The 19305-nt window shown below is 38.0% G+C and overlaps 1 protein-coding gene across 8 annotated transcripts in view; it reads left to right on the forward strand.

The window, feature by feature from the left end:
• Nucleotides 1-19305, forward strand: part of CDK19 (cyclin dependent kinase 19) — a 114903-nt gene that overhangs the window by 13334 nt on the left and 82264 nt on the right. Inside the window, exons 2-5 of one of the 8 annotated variants that reach the window (XM_044426449.1) lie at nucleotides 2738-2832; nucleotides 4361-4421; nucleotides 5212-5277; nucleotides 15385-15460. In XM_044426449.1, the coding sequence (XP_044282384.1) occupies nucleotides 2738-2832; nucleotides 4361-4421; nucleotides 5212-5277; nucleotides 15385-15460 (298 nt within the window). Of the gene's footprint in view, nucleotides 1-2737; nucleotides 2833-4360; nucleotides 4422-5211; nucleotides 5278-9300; nucleotides 9669-15384; nucleotides 15461-19305 lie in introns of those variants that run through there. The other 7 variants (XM_044426513.1, XM_044426457.1, XM_044426506.1 and 4 more) reach the window with 7 other exon arrangements.

A 19305-nucleotide genomic window follows, 5' to 3' on the forward strand; every position in this document is an offset into this window, starting at 1 on the left:
TATGCTGTGAGCCAGCGGGGACCTTTGCTGTGGGTATGTTCTTCACAACTGCCTTTGTTGCATGTGTTTGTCACACTTACTGGCCTCTTGTCAAAAGAGTTTTTCCCCATCCTTGCAATGTTTTCCCCCTCTGCCTAGCTCCTTGGGTTGCTTTGTGGTGATGCATTGCATAGATTCTCCTCCCCTCCCGTTGTGTGGTATGCTCCAAACAGTGCTTGTGAGAAATATATGGGGAATTGGGTTTCTTCTGTAGAAATTCACAGGGGCTGGCAGTCGTGGCTTCACTGCTGGCTATGCCACTGGGGCTCACAGTGTGTGTGTGTGGAGGTGTTATGACGTGTGTGTGGTGATGAAGGAGTATGCTCCGGCATCTTGTTCCAGAGTTACGAGTTCATTGGCTCTTGCTGTGTGTGGACAGCACTGGGTGGGGGCCCAGAGTTCTGTTGGTTCAGTCCCTGATAGGGGAGAACTAGTGGAGTTTCCAGGGATGCTGTGTGAGTGCCATCCATTTTGGGTACTTCTGGTTATACATTTTTTCCATATTAGACTCCATTGGTATTTCCTGGTTATGTATTTTCCCCCATTATTGGATACAGCCACATATTGGATACAGTGGCTGTATCTAGCATAATGATGGCATATTTCACCACCCCCACTTCATTTCTCACTTGCTGTGCCCTGACAAAATGTGAGTGTAGGATTGCTCTGTTATAAAGATTTATAGCATAGCAGGAGGAATGTTATTGTGGTGCACTGCAATGACTTTAAGATAGAAAAATGCCATTGAACCCCTCTTTCGTTCTGATAGATTTCAATCAATTTTCTTCTGATCTTTTAAAAAATGCCCTTAATTTTGAATGTAAGTTGTCTTTGAAAATAAAGTTTCAATGCAGTGTTTTGATGTAGTGGTTCAGGATATTTAAGTGGAATTTTTCTCTTGAGAAGGACTAGAGCAAGATTATGAATTCCTTTGCAGGATCATTACATTTGTAGTTAGCCAAGACTTGAAGAAACATTTCAGATTCCTAGGTGACAGCCTCCCTTGCAGTTAGCCACCAGGGATTCTTCCAGACTTCTTCCAAAGTATAGTGCAAAATGGTAGCGTTTTGAAAAGTATTCCAGTAGCAATTAACTGATATTATCTTTAATTGGAGTTCTGTTTCATTAGTTACTAAAGCACAAATGTGTGCTGCAGGGCAGTTGCTGAAACTGATGTCTAAATGGCTTCACTTTGTTTTAGTTGTATGACACTGAGGTTAATGTGGCGCATATGCAAATCCTGCCACTGTTTAAATAGTGCTGCTTCTGATTTTTGCTTAAAAGGTCTAACATAAGGGTATACAATGTTTTGGATCCTGAGGGCTAGAGTGGGCGTCTGCTGATCTGCAACTGTGCAGTTCATATATACACGCGCATACATACAGGCATGCCCATTCATGTTCAACCCTATCAGGCAGACCTCTCACATGCTTACATCTGACTTCTGCCCAAGAGCATTTTGGAATCCAAGCAATTGCTTTGATCATATAGAACTAACACTCCTTCCAATGACCTTCTTTTTAAAGCCACCCCGCCATCTAGGAATCTTGCCTCTTAGCCCACCTCTTGTTTCTGGAGCATCCTAGGAAGCAGACAAGAGTCTTTCCTATGATAGGAATTATAGAGCAGTTATTTTTGTCCAGGGGTGCAAGAGGTTACCAGACAGAGCTTGGGGAAGGGGCTGCACTTTTTGTACCCCTGGTTAAGTTTTTCCCCATAATATTGTATCATCTTTCACTACCCTTACATTTATGCAAGAGCAGTGGATTTTTTTCATTGAGTTTGGTGAATCCTCTACTGTGTGTGGCACAGCTAGTTCACTGTAAATGGTGAGGATTTCCTTTCTAAAATATAGATTTCTTTGTCCTCTATGTAATAAAACTAGCATATATGCTCATATTTGTTTTAATAAAAGACAAATGGAAAATGTAACTTATCTTTGAAGAAATCTTTTAAGTAAATCAGATTTTCAAGTTTGTTTAACTGGGTTTGTGTTGAACATGTTGATTGGCAATGCAAGGCTGGATACGGAGGACTTTTTTAAAAAAGAGAGAATTGAAAATGGTTTGAGAGAGAAGTCTGTATAGTATGCACTACATTTCTATCTAATAAACAGGATTTATTGTTAATTTCAAGCAATTATATTTTCCCATCAAACCACATGAAGACTGGTGGAAAATACAATTTTCTTATACAATTTTTCTTCTGAATATGTACCTGTGAATATATATGTGTATTTGAAAATACAGTATCAATAAAAGGAAATTTGCATGAGCTTCAAAGAAGTCAGAACATATATCCTGTCATGAGCATGTTGCTCCACTTTTCTCCAGCAGATCAGGGCAGAAGGCTTTTAAAATACAGCCCTTTATTGATATAGGCTGGCCAGTTGGGGTCTGCCTCTGTTATACCGAATGAGGACTAATAAAGTGGTTAACTAGTAGCATATATCAAACTAATGATCCTTCTGATTAGTGGAGTTACCTCTTATCTATGTCAGGAGTTGATTCCAGACTGAATCCCTCTCCTGCCTTTTCCTCCCAACTGGTCTTGATGACAAACTACTAGGTTGATGAGGTCACACCCCTCCCCTTTGACCCTCCTTGATTATAGTGTCTCTGCTTTGAACCACTTGGCTGATCTCACCTTTTAATCTTGGCATTTCAGTAACACATTCCAACCCCTCTTCATCTTCTAGCTTGTCTTCAGAGTCTGAGCTTTGTAGCTTGCAGTGCTGTAATTTGGGAGAAGTGGGCCTAATCCCTACATATCCATATATTTATCCATTCTCAGGTAATGTCTGAATACCACCTGCTTAAATGTTGAAAGTGTTGTTAGGTCCTAAATCCATTCTGTTATAGGAGATGGACATTTATCTTTCCAAAGTTTTAATATCAGTCTTTGAACTGTCAAAAGAGCATCAAAAATCATTTATTATGACATTGCATTAATTTCCAAGCATCCAGTAAATAATTTAAGAGAATACATGTTTCAGTAATACTAAAGAGCATTTTAATGCCAAGTTTATTTATATTATAACCTCCTCCCAAAAAAGAAGCAGCAATTGGATATCACTGCAGCATATGTGTAAGGGCAGCATTTACTTTATACCTCTAGCAATTAGCTGTCGTAATCAAAGGCTTATTAAAAAGATGTTGTGGTATATGATAAAGACAAAGCAAAAGTTGTTGCTGAATAAGGTGTAACCTAATCTCTATACATGTTTCTGGCAAAGACACACAAACATTAGACAAAATAGGATAGTCCAGTTCCTATTTCTTTCCTGCTTAAGACCCTATGTGACATATATTCACTGAAAATAAGTATTTATGAATGTGGATTGTGAGTCAATATAACTGTTCAGCTTCAGTACCTACTTGCAACAGTGAAAGAGACTCTGAAAGTGTAAAAGTGACAGGGGCAAACCTAGATTCTAACTAACAGTATGATTGCCAGTATTGCCATCAGCTGTAGCAGGCAAATTGTATTTAGCATGCAAAACCAAAAAGGATAAAAACTCAGCATCAGCATCCACTAATTGACCTAAGGTAAAAATAAATTTATCCATCGATATCTGCCCCAGGTATCTTATCAATTTTTAAATCTGGGTTTCCCTATGGAGTCAATTTAGCATAAGAAAATGGATCAAACTGTAACTGATGTGATATCATATGGCACAACTCTCTGATATCCATCATTTGTAGAAACTCTATCTGCTTTATTATGCCAAGAACCTAATACATGATTAGGTGTATGATTTAATCTAAATGGAAATGACCAAAATTTTGTACTGGGCAACAGTTTCCAAGTAAAGCAAGATTTGCAAACCTACCTACTTTAATGTTGCATTGTTTTCAAATAGATTTGTAGTGGGGAGGAATTCCCCAAAATTTAAAAACAGGGTGTTAAGTTTTTGAAAATAATTTCTATATACAAATAGGGGAATTTCCAGTAAACAAATGTGAGATGTGTTTAACCAGAAGCAATAATGGGGCAAAACAAATGAGTTTGTATATGCATCTATACATCAGAGAAAGTGACCCCCGCCCCAATCCCTTTTATCTTCCTCAAATAATGTTGTATGTTCCTGACCTAAGTTATGAGTAGTTTCAAAAAAAACTATTGCCTTTTCTTCTTTGTTGCCTGGGCAACCCCCAAACTTCCTAGAAATCCTTAGATTGTTAACTACTTTTTTCCAATAATTTGTGCTGATTTATTACAACTCAGTGGGTTAATTAGGTATTAGGCACTGTTGAGTTTTGAGACATGAATCCTATACATCTACATAAAACTCTGCCTTTTACTTCTGCTGTGTTCATAGATTCCATCGGGTTTCGTATATGGACTCCAAGCCTTGGAAGTAGCAGAATATTCAGCAGAAGGTAAAGAGGAGTGCTGCCTTCTGGCATCGTAGTGTGTGCCTGTGTGCGAGTGTGCACTGGGATAGCAGTGTTGTACAGTCCTTGTATGGATAAAAGCAATATACCCATGTAGGCGTGGGAATATAATTGACTGGCTATCTCAACAGATTGCCTTTTGAGCATGATCAACTGATCCATGACATCAAGAATGCCACTGTATAAACGTTCTCACTTCCACCTTATTCCATCATAAGATTACTGGACAGTCATAGCAAGAGTGAAAAGCCTCTGCTTCCCAGCCATACAGGACTGAGGTTGTCTCATTTTAGTTTGTGTTCTCACTCTCACACACCCACACACATGCACACATGCATATGTAGTTACATGCAACCCCCCACAAACACTAAGCACACTCTTTCTCAGAGTCTTTCTGCACAATTTCTTCCCTCTCTGTTACCAATTTAGACACATGGCCTGTCCTGTCCTTTGGCTATCCCTTTAACTGCTGATATCTCTGAACATGAATGCAATAAATGACCATGCAGATGGTCTTCATAGAGGCACATGAAGGGAACGGGGATCATGGCTGCATCTTCATTGAAATGCACCTTGTGCTGAGAATGTTAACACATGCACATTGTATTGCTTGATAGAATTATACTACATAATTCTATCTGTGGAGATCATTTGGTGAGATTGGGTATGTTTGTATTTGTTACCAGCTAGTCAGACCAGAATAAAGCCAAAGGTTCTCACTCTTAACCATTTTTTTCCTTGAACTGACCGTATCTTTCCATGGACTATTGCTCAGGCAGTGGGATCACTGTCAGCTGAAACCAAACTTCTGGCACCTCAAGAAGTGGAACTCTGAGAATAGGTAAAGTTCATTTTTAAGAGGAAATCTTTCAAATAAAAAGTCATGTCACTTTCCTGAGTGAAACAGGTGAGGAGGAAGCAACTCTTTCACAAAGGACTGGCAATCTGCAACTGCTGCTCAAAGGTGCTTTACTTTTAGGCCTCTTTAAAGCACCGCCCCCCAAAAAAAGGTGTGGGTACATTCTCAGAGGCCCTTAATTTTGAATTTTAGAAGTTCCCTTTATTAAAAAAATGGTGACTTGACAGCATATCTCAAGTGTCCAACAGCTGGAACTATTGCTCAGTCCATTGCATTTATTATGGAAAGATAGTCCTTTGTGAGGTGTAGCATGATGCTCTAGAAGGGAAAGGACTTTGGAGCAGTCTTGAAAGCATCAGATTTTGTAATTAGTCTAGTTCCATCTGCATGTTCAGGTTTTGTTCTAATACCCAATTTTTCAGCATCTGCCATTTATTTTACACTATTTGTCTGATAAGTTGGCCAGGAATTTTTTGACTGGTCACATGCCAGCTACATGAAAACTGATGCTGTTCAGAATGGGAATATGATTTATAGGTGCTTTATGTAATCTCAGGGTTGCAGGTGTGACTGCACAACTTTTCAGACTTTCATTTTCTTGCAGTTTAAGTCTTGTTTGTAATCAAGGGGTGTAGGAATGTGTAATACATTTCATTTCAGTCTTTTCTGTGTACGTTGTGTTTATACTAGAATATGGCTGCTAAGTATGAAAGAGACTGTTATTGCTAATCTCCATCATATATCTTGTCTCTGAATTTAAACTTTGTTAAAACATTGCTGTGCATGAAACTTTGCTTAAGCGAAATTTTCTACAGGGAGAGGTCAACAGGCTGCCATTGTTGGTGCTTGAGTCACTGCCACTAAAACCTGGTACAGCTTTGGTTGACTGAACAAGGTTTGGGGCAATAATGAAGAGTGGTTGGCATTTGTCTTGGCATTGCCTGAATCAGGCCATTCAGGCGATTTCAAAGATACCATTTATGTATAGGAAAGCATCATGCAAATCATATGTGGTTCAGCACTAGGCACAGCATGTGGAATTTCACTGAGTGTACATGCAGTGAACTATGTACATTTGTTTGTATCCGATAAGAGAGGCAGAGTAAAATGCAAACTCCTTTACTTAAAAGTATAAATAACAATGGTAGCAGATTAACGGTTGTGTCTACAACTAAGCAGACTCCATTGCTACTTTTTGTTTCCTTTTATAAACTGCCTTCCTTCAGCTATGTATAATTTCAGCTCTCTTAACATTACAATGGCTTTATGTATCTCCCCTTCTTAAGAAATTTCCCTACAGAAACAACCTAGCATTTTATTACTTTGTAGTTAGTCCAAGCAGGTGATTGCTTGTTGCGAGCAAAATGTCCTTCAAGTTTATTCTCTGCTGGATAGGCCCATAGTCTGGTGTAGTGTTTAGGATGGGTGACCAAGGCAAGTCCTCCATTTCTGTAGGTTACTGGAACAAAATAGGAAGCATTCCAAGCATATCTGTCAGAAAGTTTATAAGTCTAAGGGCTTCTTTCAACAACATTCCGGGGGGCGGGGGGAGCATGACCTGTGTTCTTCTTTTCATAAGACCCAGAAAGAATTGCAATAGTTCTCTGCTTCTTAGCACCACAACATCTATCTGGATCTGCTTTAGATTTCCTTCCTTTCTCTTGAACCAACTCACTCATATTTATTTGTTTGTTTGTTTAAAAAAATTTTATGCCGCTCCCATCGCAACAAAGCCTCGGGGCGGCTTACAACAAAAACAAAGTTATACAAAGTTATACAAAAACTAAGTTATACAATAAAAATATTAAAACACGGTGCATCTCGGCTTAAACATTTTAAAATCCTACACAACAAATTAACACTTAAAATAAGTTTTAAATAAAAAGGTCTTAGCCTGGCACCAAAAACAAATAACGACGGCACCAGGTGGACCTCTCTGGGGAGTGCATTCCATAGGTGGGGCGCCACCACAGAGAAAGCCCTCCTCCGGGTACTCACCCTCCTAATATCATTCACAGAGGGTTCCCGGAGAAGGGCATCTGTTGCTGATCTCAAGGGGCGGGAGGGCATATATGGACGCAAGCATTCCTTTAGATACCCAGGACCCAAGCCGTTGAGGGCTTTATAGGTCATAACCAACACCTTGAATTGGGCCCGGACTTCAATCGGGAGCCAATGGAGCTGACGGAGAACTGGGGTTATATAAGAACAACGCCCAGTCCCCGTCAGCAGCCTGGCAGCTCTATTCTGCACCAATTGAAGTATCCGGACCATCTTCAAGGGTAGCCCCACGTAGAGCACGTTGCAGAAATCTAATTGGGAAGTTACCAATGCGTGTGTCACTGTCGCTAGGCAATCGTTCTCCAGGAAGGGACACAGCTGATGGATCAGCCGAAGCTGAAGGAAAGCGCTCCTCGCCACCGCCGTCAGGATCCAGGTCCCAATCCCGTCCTTGGCTTTCTTAAGTAGCCAGGATGGGCATGGGTCTAGTAAGCAGGTGGTAGGGCGTACTTGTCCAAGCACCTTGTCCACATCATCAGGCCACAACAACTGAAATTCATCCATTAATTGTGGACTCAACAGCGTCGTTGGCATCTCCTCAGTAGAATCTGGTTCAGTAGTAGAGTCAAGCTCGTGACGAATCTGAGCGATTTTCTCCCTGAAATGCCTGGCAAAGTCGTCAAAGCGGGCCTTTGAGGGTGGTATGAGATCTTTCTGATTCCAAAGGCATATCTGGCCTAGATTTTAACACTCCAGGCACATTCAGTTCAGTGTGCTTTTCTCTCATGTGCAATAACTCTATGGGTGAGCTCTGGGTTGTTGCATGCTGTGTAGCTCTTTGCAAAGAACAAACAAAAAACCAGTATCAAAACTTTTCCATGCCTTTCCTTCTAACTTAGTTGTTCGTAGACTTTTCTGTTAAAATGTTCAATAACCCTATTATCTTGGGGTTAATACAGAAGTGATTTCCAATGAGTAATATTACACTTTTCTAGAAAGGTTTTAAATTTCATTCAGGTGAACCAAGCACCCAAAATCAGTTCTTTAGGATTCCCTTCACTATGAAAAAAGGAAGGAAATTAGTAACTGTAGCTGAGGTAACTTGGGATTTGAAAACTACTTCAGTCAATTTGCTTGAATAATCAACTGAAGTAATAACATATCACGTTACCTTTGTACATTGGACATACCAAAAATGGCCCCAAACATTGTTTAACACAATGCATGTGGCCTTGTATATATTAACAAGGGGAAGGGGTAGAATATATGCTACCAGATCCAGATCTGAATAGGGAATGTAATTGAAGGCTTACCTGGAATGTGAAGAAAATGTGCAGGAAGACTGAGTGATAGAAATGTTGTATTTAATTAACACTGTATCCAAAATCTTTTATTAAAAATATAAATAAAAATGTAAAAAATACCAGCTTTAATTAGTACTAAACAGACACCATTGCTACTTCCTATTATCATTTATAAGTTGCTGTCCCTAATAATCCTAGGTCTCTTAAAGATACAGTGTCTTCAAAATCACAAGCCTCTATGCTTTTCTGGTTTGATTGCTTTCTGAAAAATAGGGTGTTTGATATTTTCACTGTTCTCTGAGTTAAAGGTAAAACCTGTTATCAAATTTATAATTGCCCAAACAATAAAGGGTGTGCAAATATTGATATTGATGACATATTGATAGCTGTTTTGCAATGTCAATTAAGTTAAATATTTTTATTGAGTACTATAACAATTTCCAACACAAGTTGTGTCTAAGAGGAAGGTGACAGCTTTGGTTTGAGAAATTCCTTTGCCAACAAGAATAGAACTGGCTTCAGAGGTGACACTGTCAATAGGAAACTATTTTAGGATTGTGATACGTGGCAAGTGGCTGCACAGCCTTATCAGAATGACACGCAGTTCACAATATCTTGGGGTTGGATGTGAACTGAAGGTTCTTTTAGGTCAATTCTTGGTTTCAAGGCAGGATCCTTCACACATTTATTCTTTTTCCAGCCAACTCCTACACCAATTAATCCAGTCTACGCCTACTACCATGTGCTGAAAGCTGAGGACATGGTTGAATGTGATGTCCCATGCTGAGGTCCGTGCAAACCCATGGCTCACCCTGGTTCAAGACAACAGAAGGCAAAAATCAGTTGCAGTCACTAGTGGATCTGAATGGAGGAATATAATTCATGATCATTTGTTCGACTTGGAGTTATGCTGCGCATTAATTATTTCTCAGCAAATTTGTTGGAAGGGGTCAAGGGCAGCAGCTGCAACACCTGGAACCTTCCTCACACAGGAATAGCATGAATGACACTGAACCACAGTCATCCATGTCTTGGTCAAAGTTGAAGTATCCCAGGGTCACTCTTTTGGTCAGTAGCCCCCACCCCAATTTCCAAGAACAATGTTTTTTTGCATATTTTGGGTAAGGATCTGTAAATTAATTATGACAGTGCAACAGTAATCTATTTAGCAACAAATATCTCAGATGATGAAATCAGACTTTATGTACCTAGGGTTTTTAAAAAAAATAATTTCCAACCCTTTGATGAGTTTTTTTTATCCATTTCATCAAATTTGCCCACACACAAATACATTTATCAGCCATGAGTTAAACAACAATTAAAACTTTTGTTTTCTAGTATGACCAGAAATGGTAAGGAAAATATGGAATTTGGCCAGTAAGATACTTCAAATTTTGATCTTGAAAAATGTTATTACAGAAGTAAATGAAGAATTGCCTGTTTTTCAGGAAGACATCCTATAGCATCATGAAGATGAAACAACTTTTTGGCAAGAGTTTATATAGTCCTGTCTAGAGTCTGCTTCTGAAATGCAGTTATTTATTTATTTATTTATTTATTTATTTTAGAAAATTTCTATGCCGCCCCATTCGCCAAAGCCTCAGGCGGCTCACAAAACATCAATTAAAATATAATACACTAAAAATATAAAACGAATTAGCAATATAAAATAAGTCGCCCTGGCCAAAGAATAAAATAAGCAAATAATATTAGCAATTAAAATGACGTTTGAATAAAAAGGTCTTCGCCTGGCGCCGAAAAACAACGACGCCAGGCGGACCTCTCTGGGGAGCGCATTCCATAGATTGAGTGCCACCACAGAGAAAGCCCTCCGCCGAGTACCTATCCTCCTAATTTCCTTCACGGAGGGTTCCCGGAGAAGGGCCTCTCCCACAGATCTCAGGGGGCGGGCGGGCGTATATGGACGTAAGCGCTCCTTCTGGTAGCCAGGACCCAAGCCGTTTAGGGCTTCATAGGTCATCACCAACACCTTGAATTGGGCCCGGACTTCAATGGGAAGCCAGTGAAGCTGACGGAGGCCAGTGAAGCTGACGGAGCCATTTTTCCACACTGGATCATTGAGTGTCTCTTGCCATGGGGTTTCGAAAAGCTACAGTGGGGCTTTGTTTTAATTCATCAAAATTTATAATGAAACAAATTGTTTTTATCATACAAAAGGTCTTTCATTTTGGTGATCTGCTTTTTCCTTCAAAAGCAGCCATGGCAAGTGGTCTGATCTAGTGTTATCTTAAGCATATACCACTTTGTTCTTCACAGCTAGTGAGGAGATCCAGCATTTGACAAGATACTTACTTTCATGAATATTAATACTTCCTTAAGTGCCTAAAGTTTTATTCCAAAAAGAAAAGAAAAAAGTAAGTATCTTTTCAAAAGGGGTAAGTGAAAGAAATCTGCATTATTCCAGTGATAAAAAATCTGTGTAACTTCCTTGTGTTTCCAGCGAAGTACCTTGTTTCCAAGGGCAGTGCACCACTTGACACTAATGCAGTGCTAGCATAAGTGACCGAAACCGTGATGTCAGTGGTGTTTCCTGGTGCAACAGGTTCCTGGAAAAACTGTTGCCCTAGCCTAGAGGCTGCTCAAGTTAGTTCAACAGAGTTTACCTTAGTGCTCATGTCAAACGGGATACTGCTCCCAAACTGCAATTCTATGTACATTTACTTGGAACTGTATTTCATTAAGCTTAATGGTACATCCTTTTGAATGCACATGTGTAGATTCTATGTATAAAGTACATGGAGCATTTAATTAATTACAGACACTTTTTAGTCAGCTGAAATACAACTTTTATATTTCAATTGGAAATGCAAGAAATCTCTAACAAATAAGTTAAAGAATTTAAATTGCTGGTGCCAAAATAGGAAACCCATCAAAGAAAAGGGGAGAAATATCCAGATCCAGTTTGAGTTTTTCCTTCAGTCTATATTTTTTAAATAATCCAATTTATTCTAAGACACTTATGAAAAATGCTTTTATTTGTACAATTTCTCAGTGACTGCAAGGGGTGCAGATCATGTTTTCAAACTTCGGAATACCTTCTTTTGCTAATTAAGATAAACAATACAGCTAAATAAAAATGTCCTCCTACAGAATAAATGGATTGGCTAAGTCTCCATCTTTTCTATCTTTGAATTTGACCACTTAATCACAAACAAAAACTTAAATATCTCACTGTGGCAGGGGGCTTTTACCATAATTATCCTTGTTCAAGTGTGATCCTTTCTGATCTTGAGTACATTTGTCTACTCTTATCCTTCCTGATCCTGATCCTGTTCATACTTCCATCTCCTGAATCCTTCAACTACAGATGGTACAATTATACAGAAATAATAAAAGAAACATATCAATACATGTGAATTCACTTGTCTTTTTTCAAAGCTGTCAATTATATACATTTGATGTATATTTCTTACCAGCTGGATTCCTAAAAATACCAGTAAATTGGGCTTTTGGATGCATAAAAACTGATGACACAAATATATGATCTACTTAGTTACCTGAAAGAATTATGATTCTCTTAAAAATAATCTAGAGCATGGAATTTGATTTACTGGTAGGGTGCCTTTTAATATATGAAGTGTTCAGTGTTCACTTGGGAAGTTCTGTTGTGAAAGAGGTATGGGACATGTTCTTTTTCCTTTGACTCTGCTTTTTTGGAGAGGATTAAGTTTTTGATGGTGACGTGAAACTGGAGCAAAATGCAAGAAAGGGTTTCTTTTCCTTAATTTTTACAGAAAGTAGACAACCAAAAGATTTGAGAGTATGTCATTGTTAAAAGTTTTTGAGATATTTTTCCAGTGTTACGCAGTGTGCTTTTTACTTTCTAATGTGTATGCCCATCCTTACAATTGAAGCAGTTAGACATTCTTTTGCCTCCAGCTTATTGGCTATCTAAGTGTGGCATTTAATCCCTGGCAAGTCTGATTTAAGAACCAAGAAACATCAAGTCAGCATTTGCTTTGATCTTTGCAGATCTCTCTCTCTCTTAGTGCATCATTGTACATGGTTCCAATAACCATATACACGTACAAATAACTCATCACTTCTAGTTCTTTAAAGATGAATACTGCTTTTGATTGAAGAAATAAAATAAAATTTCTGGAAACTTGGAAGATATGGAGGGGAAACATTTCTTTTTCTGAAAGCATAGGACATTTCAGGGAGAAATTTAATTACAGGCACTGCTTACTTTCTTATCATGCCTAAATTTCCTTTACAAACTTGAATTGTACCATATACCTGAACATAGAATACCAAACTATATTGTTTGCTGCAATTCTGAAACTTTAAAATATAAACACTTTAGTTTTCTTCAAAAATGTTCAAATATTAGAGGTTGAACTACATCCTTGATTTATGCTGCTTCATAATATACTGAAGATATGTTTGCCACAACATGAAATAAATACAAATCAGTTTTTAGGTATTATTAAGTCTTATGAATACTTTGTGATCAATGCAAAATAAAAGTGTATTATTATTGTCAATATTTTAAAATATGTACTGTTTTGTCATGATTAAAGCAATAATTGAATACATTGCAGGCAAAGCTGGAGTTCAGGTCCCTAATAACAGGTTATAGTAAATCATTCTCTGAAATAGATCCATTCTTATGTGTGTTTATGCATATCAGGCCAAATGGAATCAGAAATTTAAAAGATGATCCCAGATAACATATTGAATACTGTGTACAAGAAAGATTCACCAACAATTATGAATAACATCATATTAAAACAGCATTACAGTGATACATGGCCCAATGGAAATAAAAAGTACACACACACACATACACATTTCTGTACTGTTCCTTGAGCCAATTGTCTCTCTGAATGGGTTACAAACACTTAAAATATAAAACAAAACCCAATATCACAAGAAAATAAAACCAGTAACAATTTCACAATAATAAAAACACAGCCAAAACAGTAAAGAACACAATATAAAACCAATAACAATAAATGTGGTGTTGGCACTGTCAAATTTCTAAAGATTATTTTATTCACAAAGTTTTTATATAAGGTAATATTGTAATTCAGCTGTTATTTACATGTGCTTTAATTGTGTTTAAAATGCAGTACTGACAATTTTGTGCAAACAATACTGTATCTGCTAGGAGCAACCAGATTAGTTTATACAAAACAGTGGGGAAAAATATAGACCAAAAGTGAAGAATTATATGGGATTAAAAGGCTGTAGTTAAACATGTATTAAAATCCAATATCTAAACAGAATAAAATTTCAGAAGCATAGAGTATGATGGTTAATTATGTGAACATATTTTGGCCAATTTGATTTAATCTGCTATGCTTTTGTAGTCTTTCTGCTTGCTTGTAGTAGATGCATTGTTCTTGCTGCCACTTGATGTTTAAAGAATGTGTATTGTTCTTAAGTTTTGCATTCAAAAAAGTAAGGAAAAAAGTTAGTTGAAAGGAAGGTTTTTATTTTCTAGATTTAAAAACTATAAAGAAAGATAGGATTTTGTATAAATGGATTAAATGTTAGGTTTTTAAAATAATGCTCATAAAAGGAACAATTTGTCAGCTTAATAAAAGAGTGGCAGTGACTCTGAATATTCACTTATACTTTATAATGATGAGAGAGAGTTGCATAGTTGATTATGTATAGTTACAAGCTGCAGTTGTATGTATATTTGAGAGTGAGACTCATAAATTCACTGGAGCTTGCTTGTGAGTAAACATGGGCAGAACCAGGCTGCAAATGTCCAAAGTTACTGTAGAAAAAGATTAGATACCACGAGCCCCTATTTGTTTAACACTGTGAAATGGAGCTGGATATAAATAATCTAAATATATTGGCATACTCATCTTTTTTCTCCAATCATTGTCAGATCCATTCTAATAGCAGAATTTTCACTTTCACATTTCATGGACATCTGAAAATGGAAGGCTTGCATGAATTGAGAGAAAGGTCTCAACTGTTGCACATTTTAGTGATTTTTCCTGGATTGGTTTTATGTCACTTGATTCAAAAGATGTAGGAATATAAAGCAAAAAAGGAGCAGGAAAAGGCAAGGTTTTGCCTTCACATTGCAGGGATAAGTATGCTTGGTAGTTCTGGAACTTTTGGAAGCAATTAACAAATACTGTCCTCAGAATTATTGTTCTTACAAAGGTTGCCTTATGCTAGGTCAGGCTATTCATTTAATTATCCCAGGATTGTTTACTTTGGTCAGTAGTTGCTTTCCAGAATCTCCAAGGTCCTTCTATTACCTGCTTCCTGACCCTCTTTTTTAAATCTGGAGATGCCAGAGACTGAATCTCTGCATTTCCTCAAAATAAAACATTTCATTCCTCCTGCTTTTTAAAGTATTTTGAAAGCTATCATTTCAAAATCAGGTATTTCCCCAGCTTATAGTCTGCAGTTTTATTGTTTCCTGGTTAATAGTTGACCAGATATGCAAAGGGAAGTTTGATGGATCATTATAGTTCCAAGTATTGTCCAGTTGTTGTGTGAATTGGCCATTCAGTTTCAAATTTAATTAATCAATTAATTTATTTATTACAGCATTTATATTCCATCCTATTGACAAGTGCTCAAGATGGCTTACACAATATAAAAGTACAATATAAAACATCAATAATTAAAACAATATAAAACACATCATGAACTTAAGAAAAAGGAGGGGGGGGAAAGAAAGTACAACTGTGAAGGGAAAAATCCTAAAACATCTAAAACCTGTGTATGTACTTTTATATATTTTAATGTGAATAAGACCTCCAAATTCACTGTTTTCTTCTTGCAGAAAAGATGAAAAGGAATATGCACTGAAGCAGATTGAAGGTACAGGGATATCCATGTCGGCATGTAGAGAAATAGCAGTAAGTGAACATAAGATGTTTAATTACTTCTACAAATAATGGGTGTAGTTGAATCCAACTAGTTTCCTTTCTTCCTAATCTCTGAAGTCTTCCATCAGCCTGACGGAGAAGGATGTGGAATTCACAGCAGATGGGTGGGAGCTCAGCAGGAGAGACACAGGAATAACTGAGATCATGCTCCTCTCTGACAAAAAGCCTTCTTCCAGTTTAAGGAAACTAGTTGAATTCCACCCTGTGATATTTAATTCCTCTTTAGGTATAATATTTGTAAAGTATCTGGCTAAACTTTGCTGATGTACATTGCTGATGTATCTTATATAATAAGTATTTTACTTGCTTGTTAGCATTTTGGAATAGCTAACAAAATGCTTTCTATTTACCAAATCATTAAATGACATCACCCATCTTTTTTCATATATTAACGTACATGATTTGACTATACATTGCTTGATTACTGGCAACCAAATGACCTGATTCATAAAACATGACAACTCATGGCTGGTTGCAACACTTGTTTATTTCAGGGTTGCTTGTTGTGATATCTGAATCCTGTGTAGTTTTCTCATGCACAAACTACCCAGAAGACACATGGCTTCTCGTTGGGTTGTTCAAGGCAGCTTGTTTTCAGAGGGCTTGCCATGATGTGTTACCCTGGCAGGCTAGTTTATGTGTGGCTTGTTGGAAAAGTCTACAAAGTGAGTGAATGACCAACCAACCCAGTGTGACTTAATTTTAGGCTGGTTTATCATGATGTGTCAACATGCTCAGTGTTGCTTTTGAGGCGACAATAGGTGAAATAAGAATACCATCTAGGGTGTCTGTGATATGTGGTCTCTGATGAGTTATTTATATATATAAATTCCTACATGCTAGCCATGGTACAGACTATATGATAGTCTGTTTCAACAAAACACTAAAACCAAACAACCAACAACCAGTCAATCAATCCAGAAAGGGTTTTGCAGCATCTTCAAAGACTACCAGATTTATTACTACCTAACACTGGTAGGCTTGAATTCACCACATTAAAATTATTTTATAGACACCATCAGGTGATTAAACACCCCCTCCAAATTAACATATATATAATTTTTCTAGTGTTTATGGGAAATGCTGGGTGCAGATTTGATGGAGCCTCTAAAATGACGTTAGTTACAGATTCAAGACTAGTCAAGAAGTGGTCTAGTTGCTCATGCTGCAAGGGAATGAAAGGGAATGCTATACAAATGTTTCAGGCTATTTAAAGAACTTCACCCTCACTGTTTAGCAAATATAGACGTTACAAGATATCACTTTGTTCACAATTCCAGAATCAACCTCTGTGACTTTGTAAGTAACATAAAGAAAGACGCAGCCTTTAATTTATAAGAATTGAGCAGGGCTGTCATGGAGAGGACATTTGGGAGGACTTTCATTCATTGAGTTGCTATAAGTCAGAGACAACTTGACAGCACATAACAAGAAGCAACATTTTGGATTTCACATTCTTTGGTACTCTTTTCTTTGGAGAACATTGGAGAGAGAGAAAGACTCTTCACTTGCTTCTTATCTGTGAAGTTGTTTTATTTGCTCGCTTGCAAATTAAAACAACTCAAATTTTTTAAAGAACTGGGTTATATAAAGATGGGATCATGCTGGTGATTGCTCCTGCTGCAAGTGAGAGCAGCTAAATAATCCTTGGATGTGCTGTCCTTGAATTAGAAGATAATGACCCAGTTTGCATGTTTTCTAAATCCCTGAGTTGTTGTGAACAAGTGAATGTAAGTGGGAACAACTAAACAGCACAATGACGTAACAAACTAGGAATACTAGCTTGTCCCTACCCCAGCAAGCCAGACAAGTAAGCCACATTGTTGAGTTATTTTCCTGCTTTGCCACTGGTTATTGCTGGATAGTCACAGACATTTCATTTGGGGAAAAAAACCCTTTATAGCCTTTAAATAGGCTGCTTCCAGGTAGAAACATTTTAGTGGCCAGAACAACATCTGATCTGTTCCAGGGATTGTACCATAGCTTTGCACACTACAACTGAGTTCTCTCAAGTCTTTTGTCAGTCTTGTACAAATGGGGCTGCTTTTAATGGCTGTGAGAGACATACTCTGCATGCTCAGAAGGAACAGTTACGCCGCAGGCTGTCCTTTTCATAGTCTGCCTGGTCTATATAGCCATAATGCCTGACCTTAATATGGGTTCATTGCTTACAATAGGAGTGCAAAGATATGACAAAACCTGTTACCAACTTTATCATTTTTAGTGATATGGCAAAACTTGTAACCAACTTTATCATCTTTTTCCTTGTTTGCACTTTAGCAGGATATGCAGTTTGCTCTTGTCTTGGGTTTAAAGACTGCACTACCTGTAATCCAGGTATGTGCTCCTGCAGAGCCTGTTTTAATGGAACCACATATCAAAGGAAACTGATGCTAAGGCTTCTCTTAGCTTCATTTAGAAGAAAAATTCATCTGAAAAACAATGGATTTTTTTCTTCCACTTTAAAGATCTGCCAGTAAATTGAAAAGGGATCATACAATAGCTCATCTTAAAGTTGTCAGTTAAATGTTGCAGATCATTTAGGAGGGTTACCATGACTCTTAATACCTGAGAATTTTAACCATGTATTGGGGTTAAAATTACCTGGTGCAAGACAACTTGGTTTTCTCTGGGCCTGTATTTTCCTGTCTTCTCTCTCATCCCTCAGACCTCCAGCAGGCAGTGGCACTTCGCCTCGCTGGCTGTGCAGCCGAAACAGTGTCAGTTGTGTCACCAGCTTTTTCCTCATTGGTCAATTGCCCCAATGGCAGGAGTTTTTTTTCCCTCTTGGCCCACTTTGTGGCCAGAGTGTATTTATTCTTTGCCTGAGTCTCCCTCCAGTTTAGGTGACTAACAAGCTTCTTTCTGTTCTCGCAAACTGCCCAACATTTTGGCAGAACTGCAGAAAACTTTTCTTTCCTCTGCTATGCTCTACAAGAGATCAAACTTCTCCTGCATCCCTACATAAAAACATTATCTGTTCCCTTCAGCCACATCTTTATGTTTCTCTACATTGTGTCAGCAGTAAACACAACCAAAGACTTACTAGCACCTTTATCTCCACAGCACCTTTGAGATTTGATTTTGGGAACAGGAAATTTATGCATTTAGACTGTGTTACACAAGCATACAAAACATTAGAAAGGGCACAAACACAGATCAGAAGAGCTTCTTTGATAATGTCAGGGTGCTTTTTCTTCCCAACCTACTCATTCATTGAAGATATATATGTGCAAAGTGGCTCCAACTCCAATTGACAATCACAGCACAGATCTGTCATGCTTCTCTGAGAGTTGACTGTTCAATCATCAGGTTGGGGCAGGTCTTCTGAGCAGGTGTTGGTTGGGACACTGTTGCTCTTGCCTCTGAACTAGGCAGCTCTGGGTGGTCTTGGAGGAGCATGTCCCATTGAATCACAAATGTAGTGCAGGATTTAGCAAACCACTACTATATCTGGAATGAAGTCGTCTTCAATATCCAGAAGAGGGAAAAGGCCTCTGAGTGGCCAAATGCCTTGTCCAGCTGAGATACAACTTGGTGTTCTTTTGCTTGACTTTTCTAGATACATGGTATGGTGACATTAGCCGAAGCTGAAAGGCAAAAGCCTACTCTCTGAGCATGAGGGAAAGGATGGGCAGATAATTCACTTTTATGGCCAGGCTGATAAAGAACCATCTACTTGTAAGCTTATCTGCATGGGGTGAGCAGTATCATGACTTCTCCTTGACTTACTCACATTAATGTCCATAAACTCAGCTTTGCTGTCCACAAAGGTTGGATTACCATGCTGAAGAGATACTTCTAGTTATAATACT

This window comes from Varanus komodoensis, unplaced genomic scaffold (assembly GCF_004798865.1).
Source record: "Varanus komodoensis strain SLA01 unplaced genomic scaffold, ASM479886v1 scaffold1, whole genome shotgun sequence".
Classification (NCBI taxonomy): Eukaryota; Metazoa; Chordata; class Lepidosauria; order Squamata; family Varanidae; genus Varanus; species Varanus komodoensis.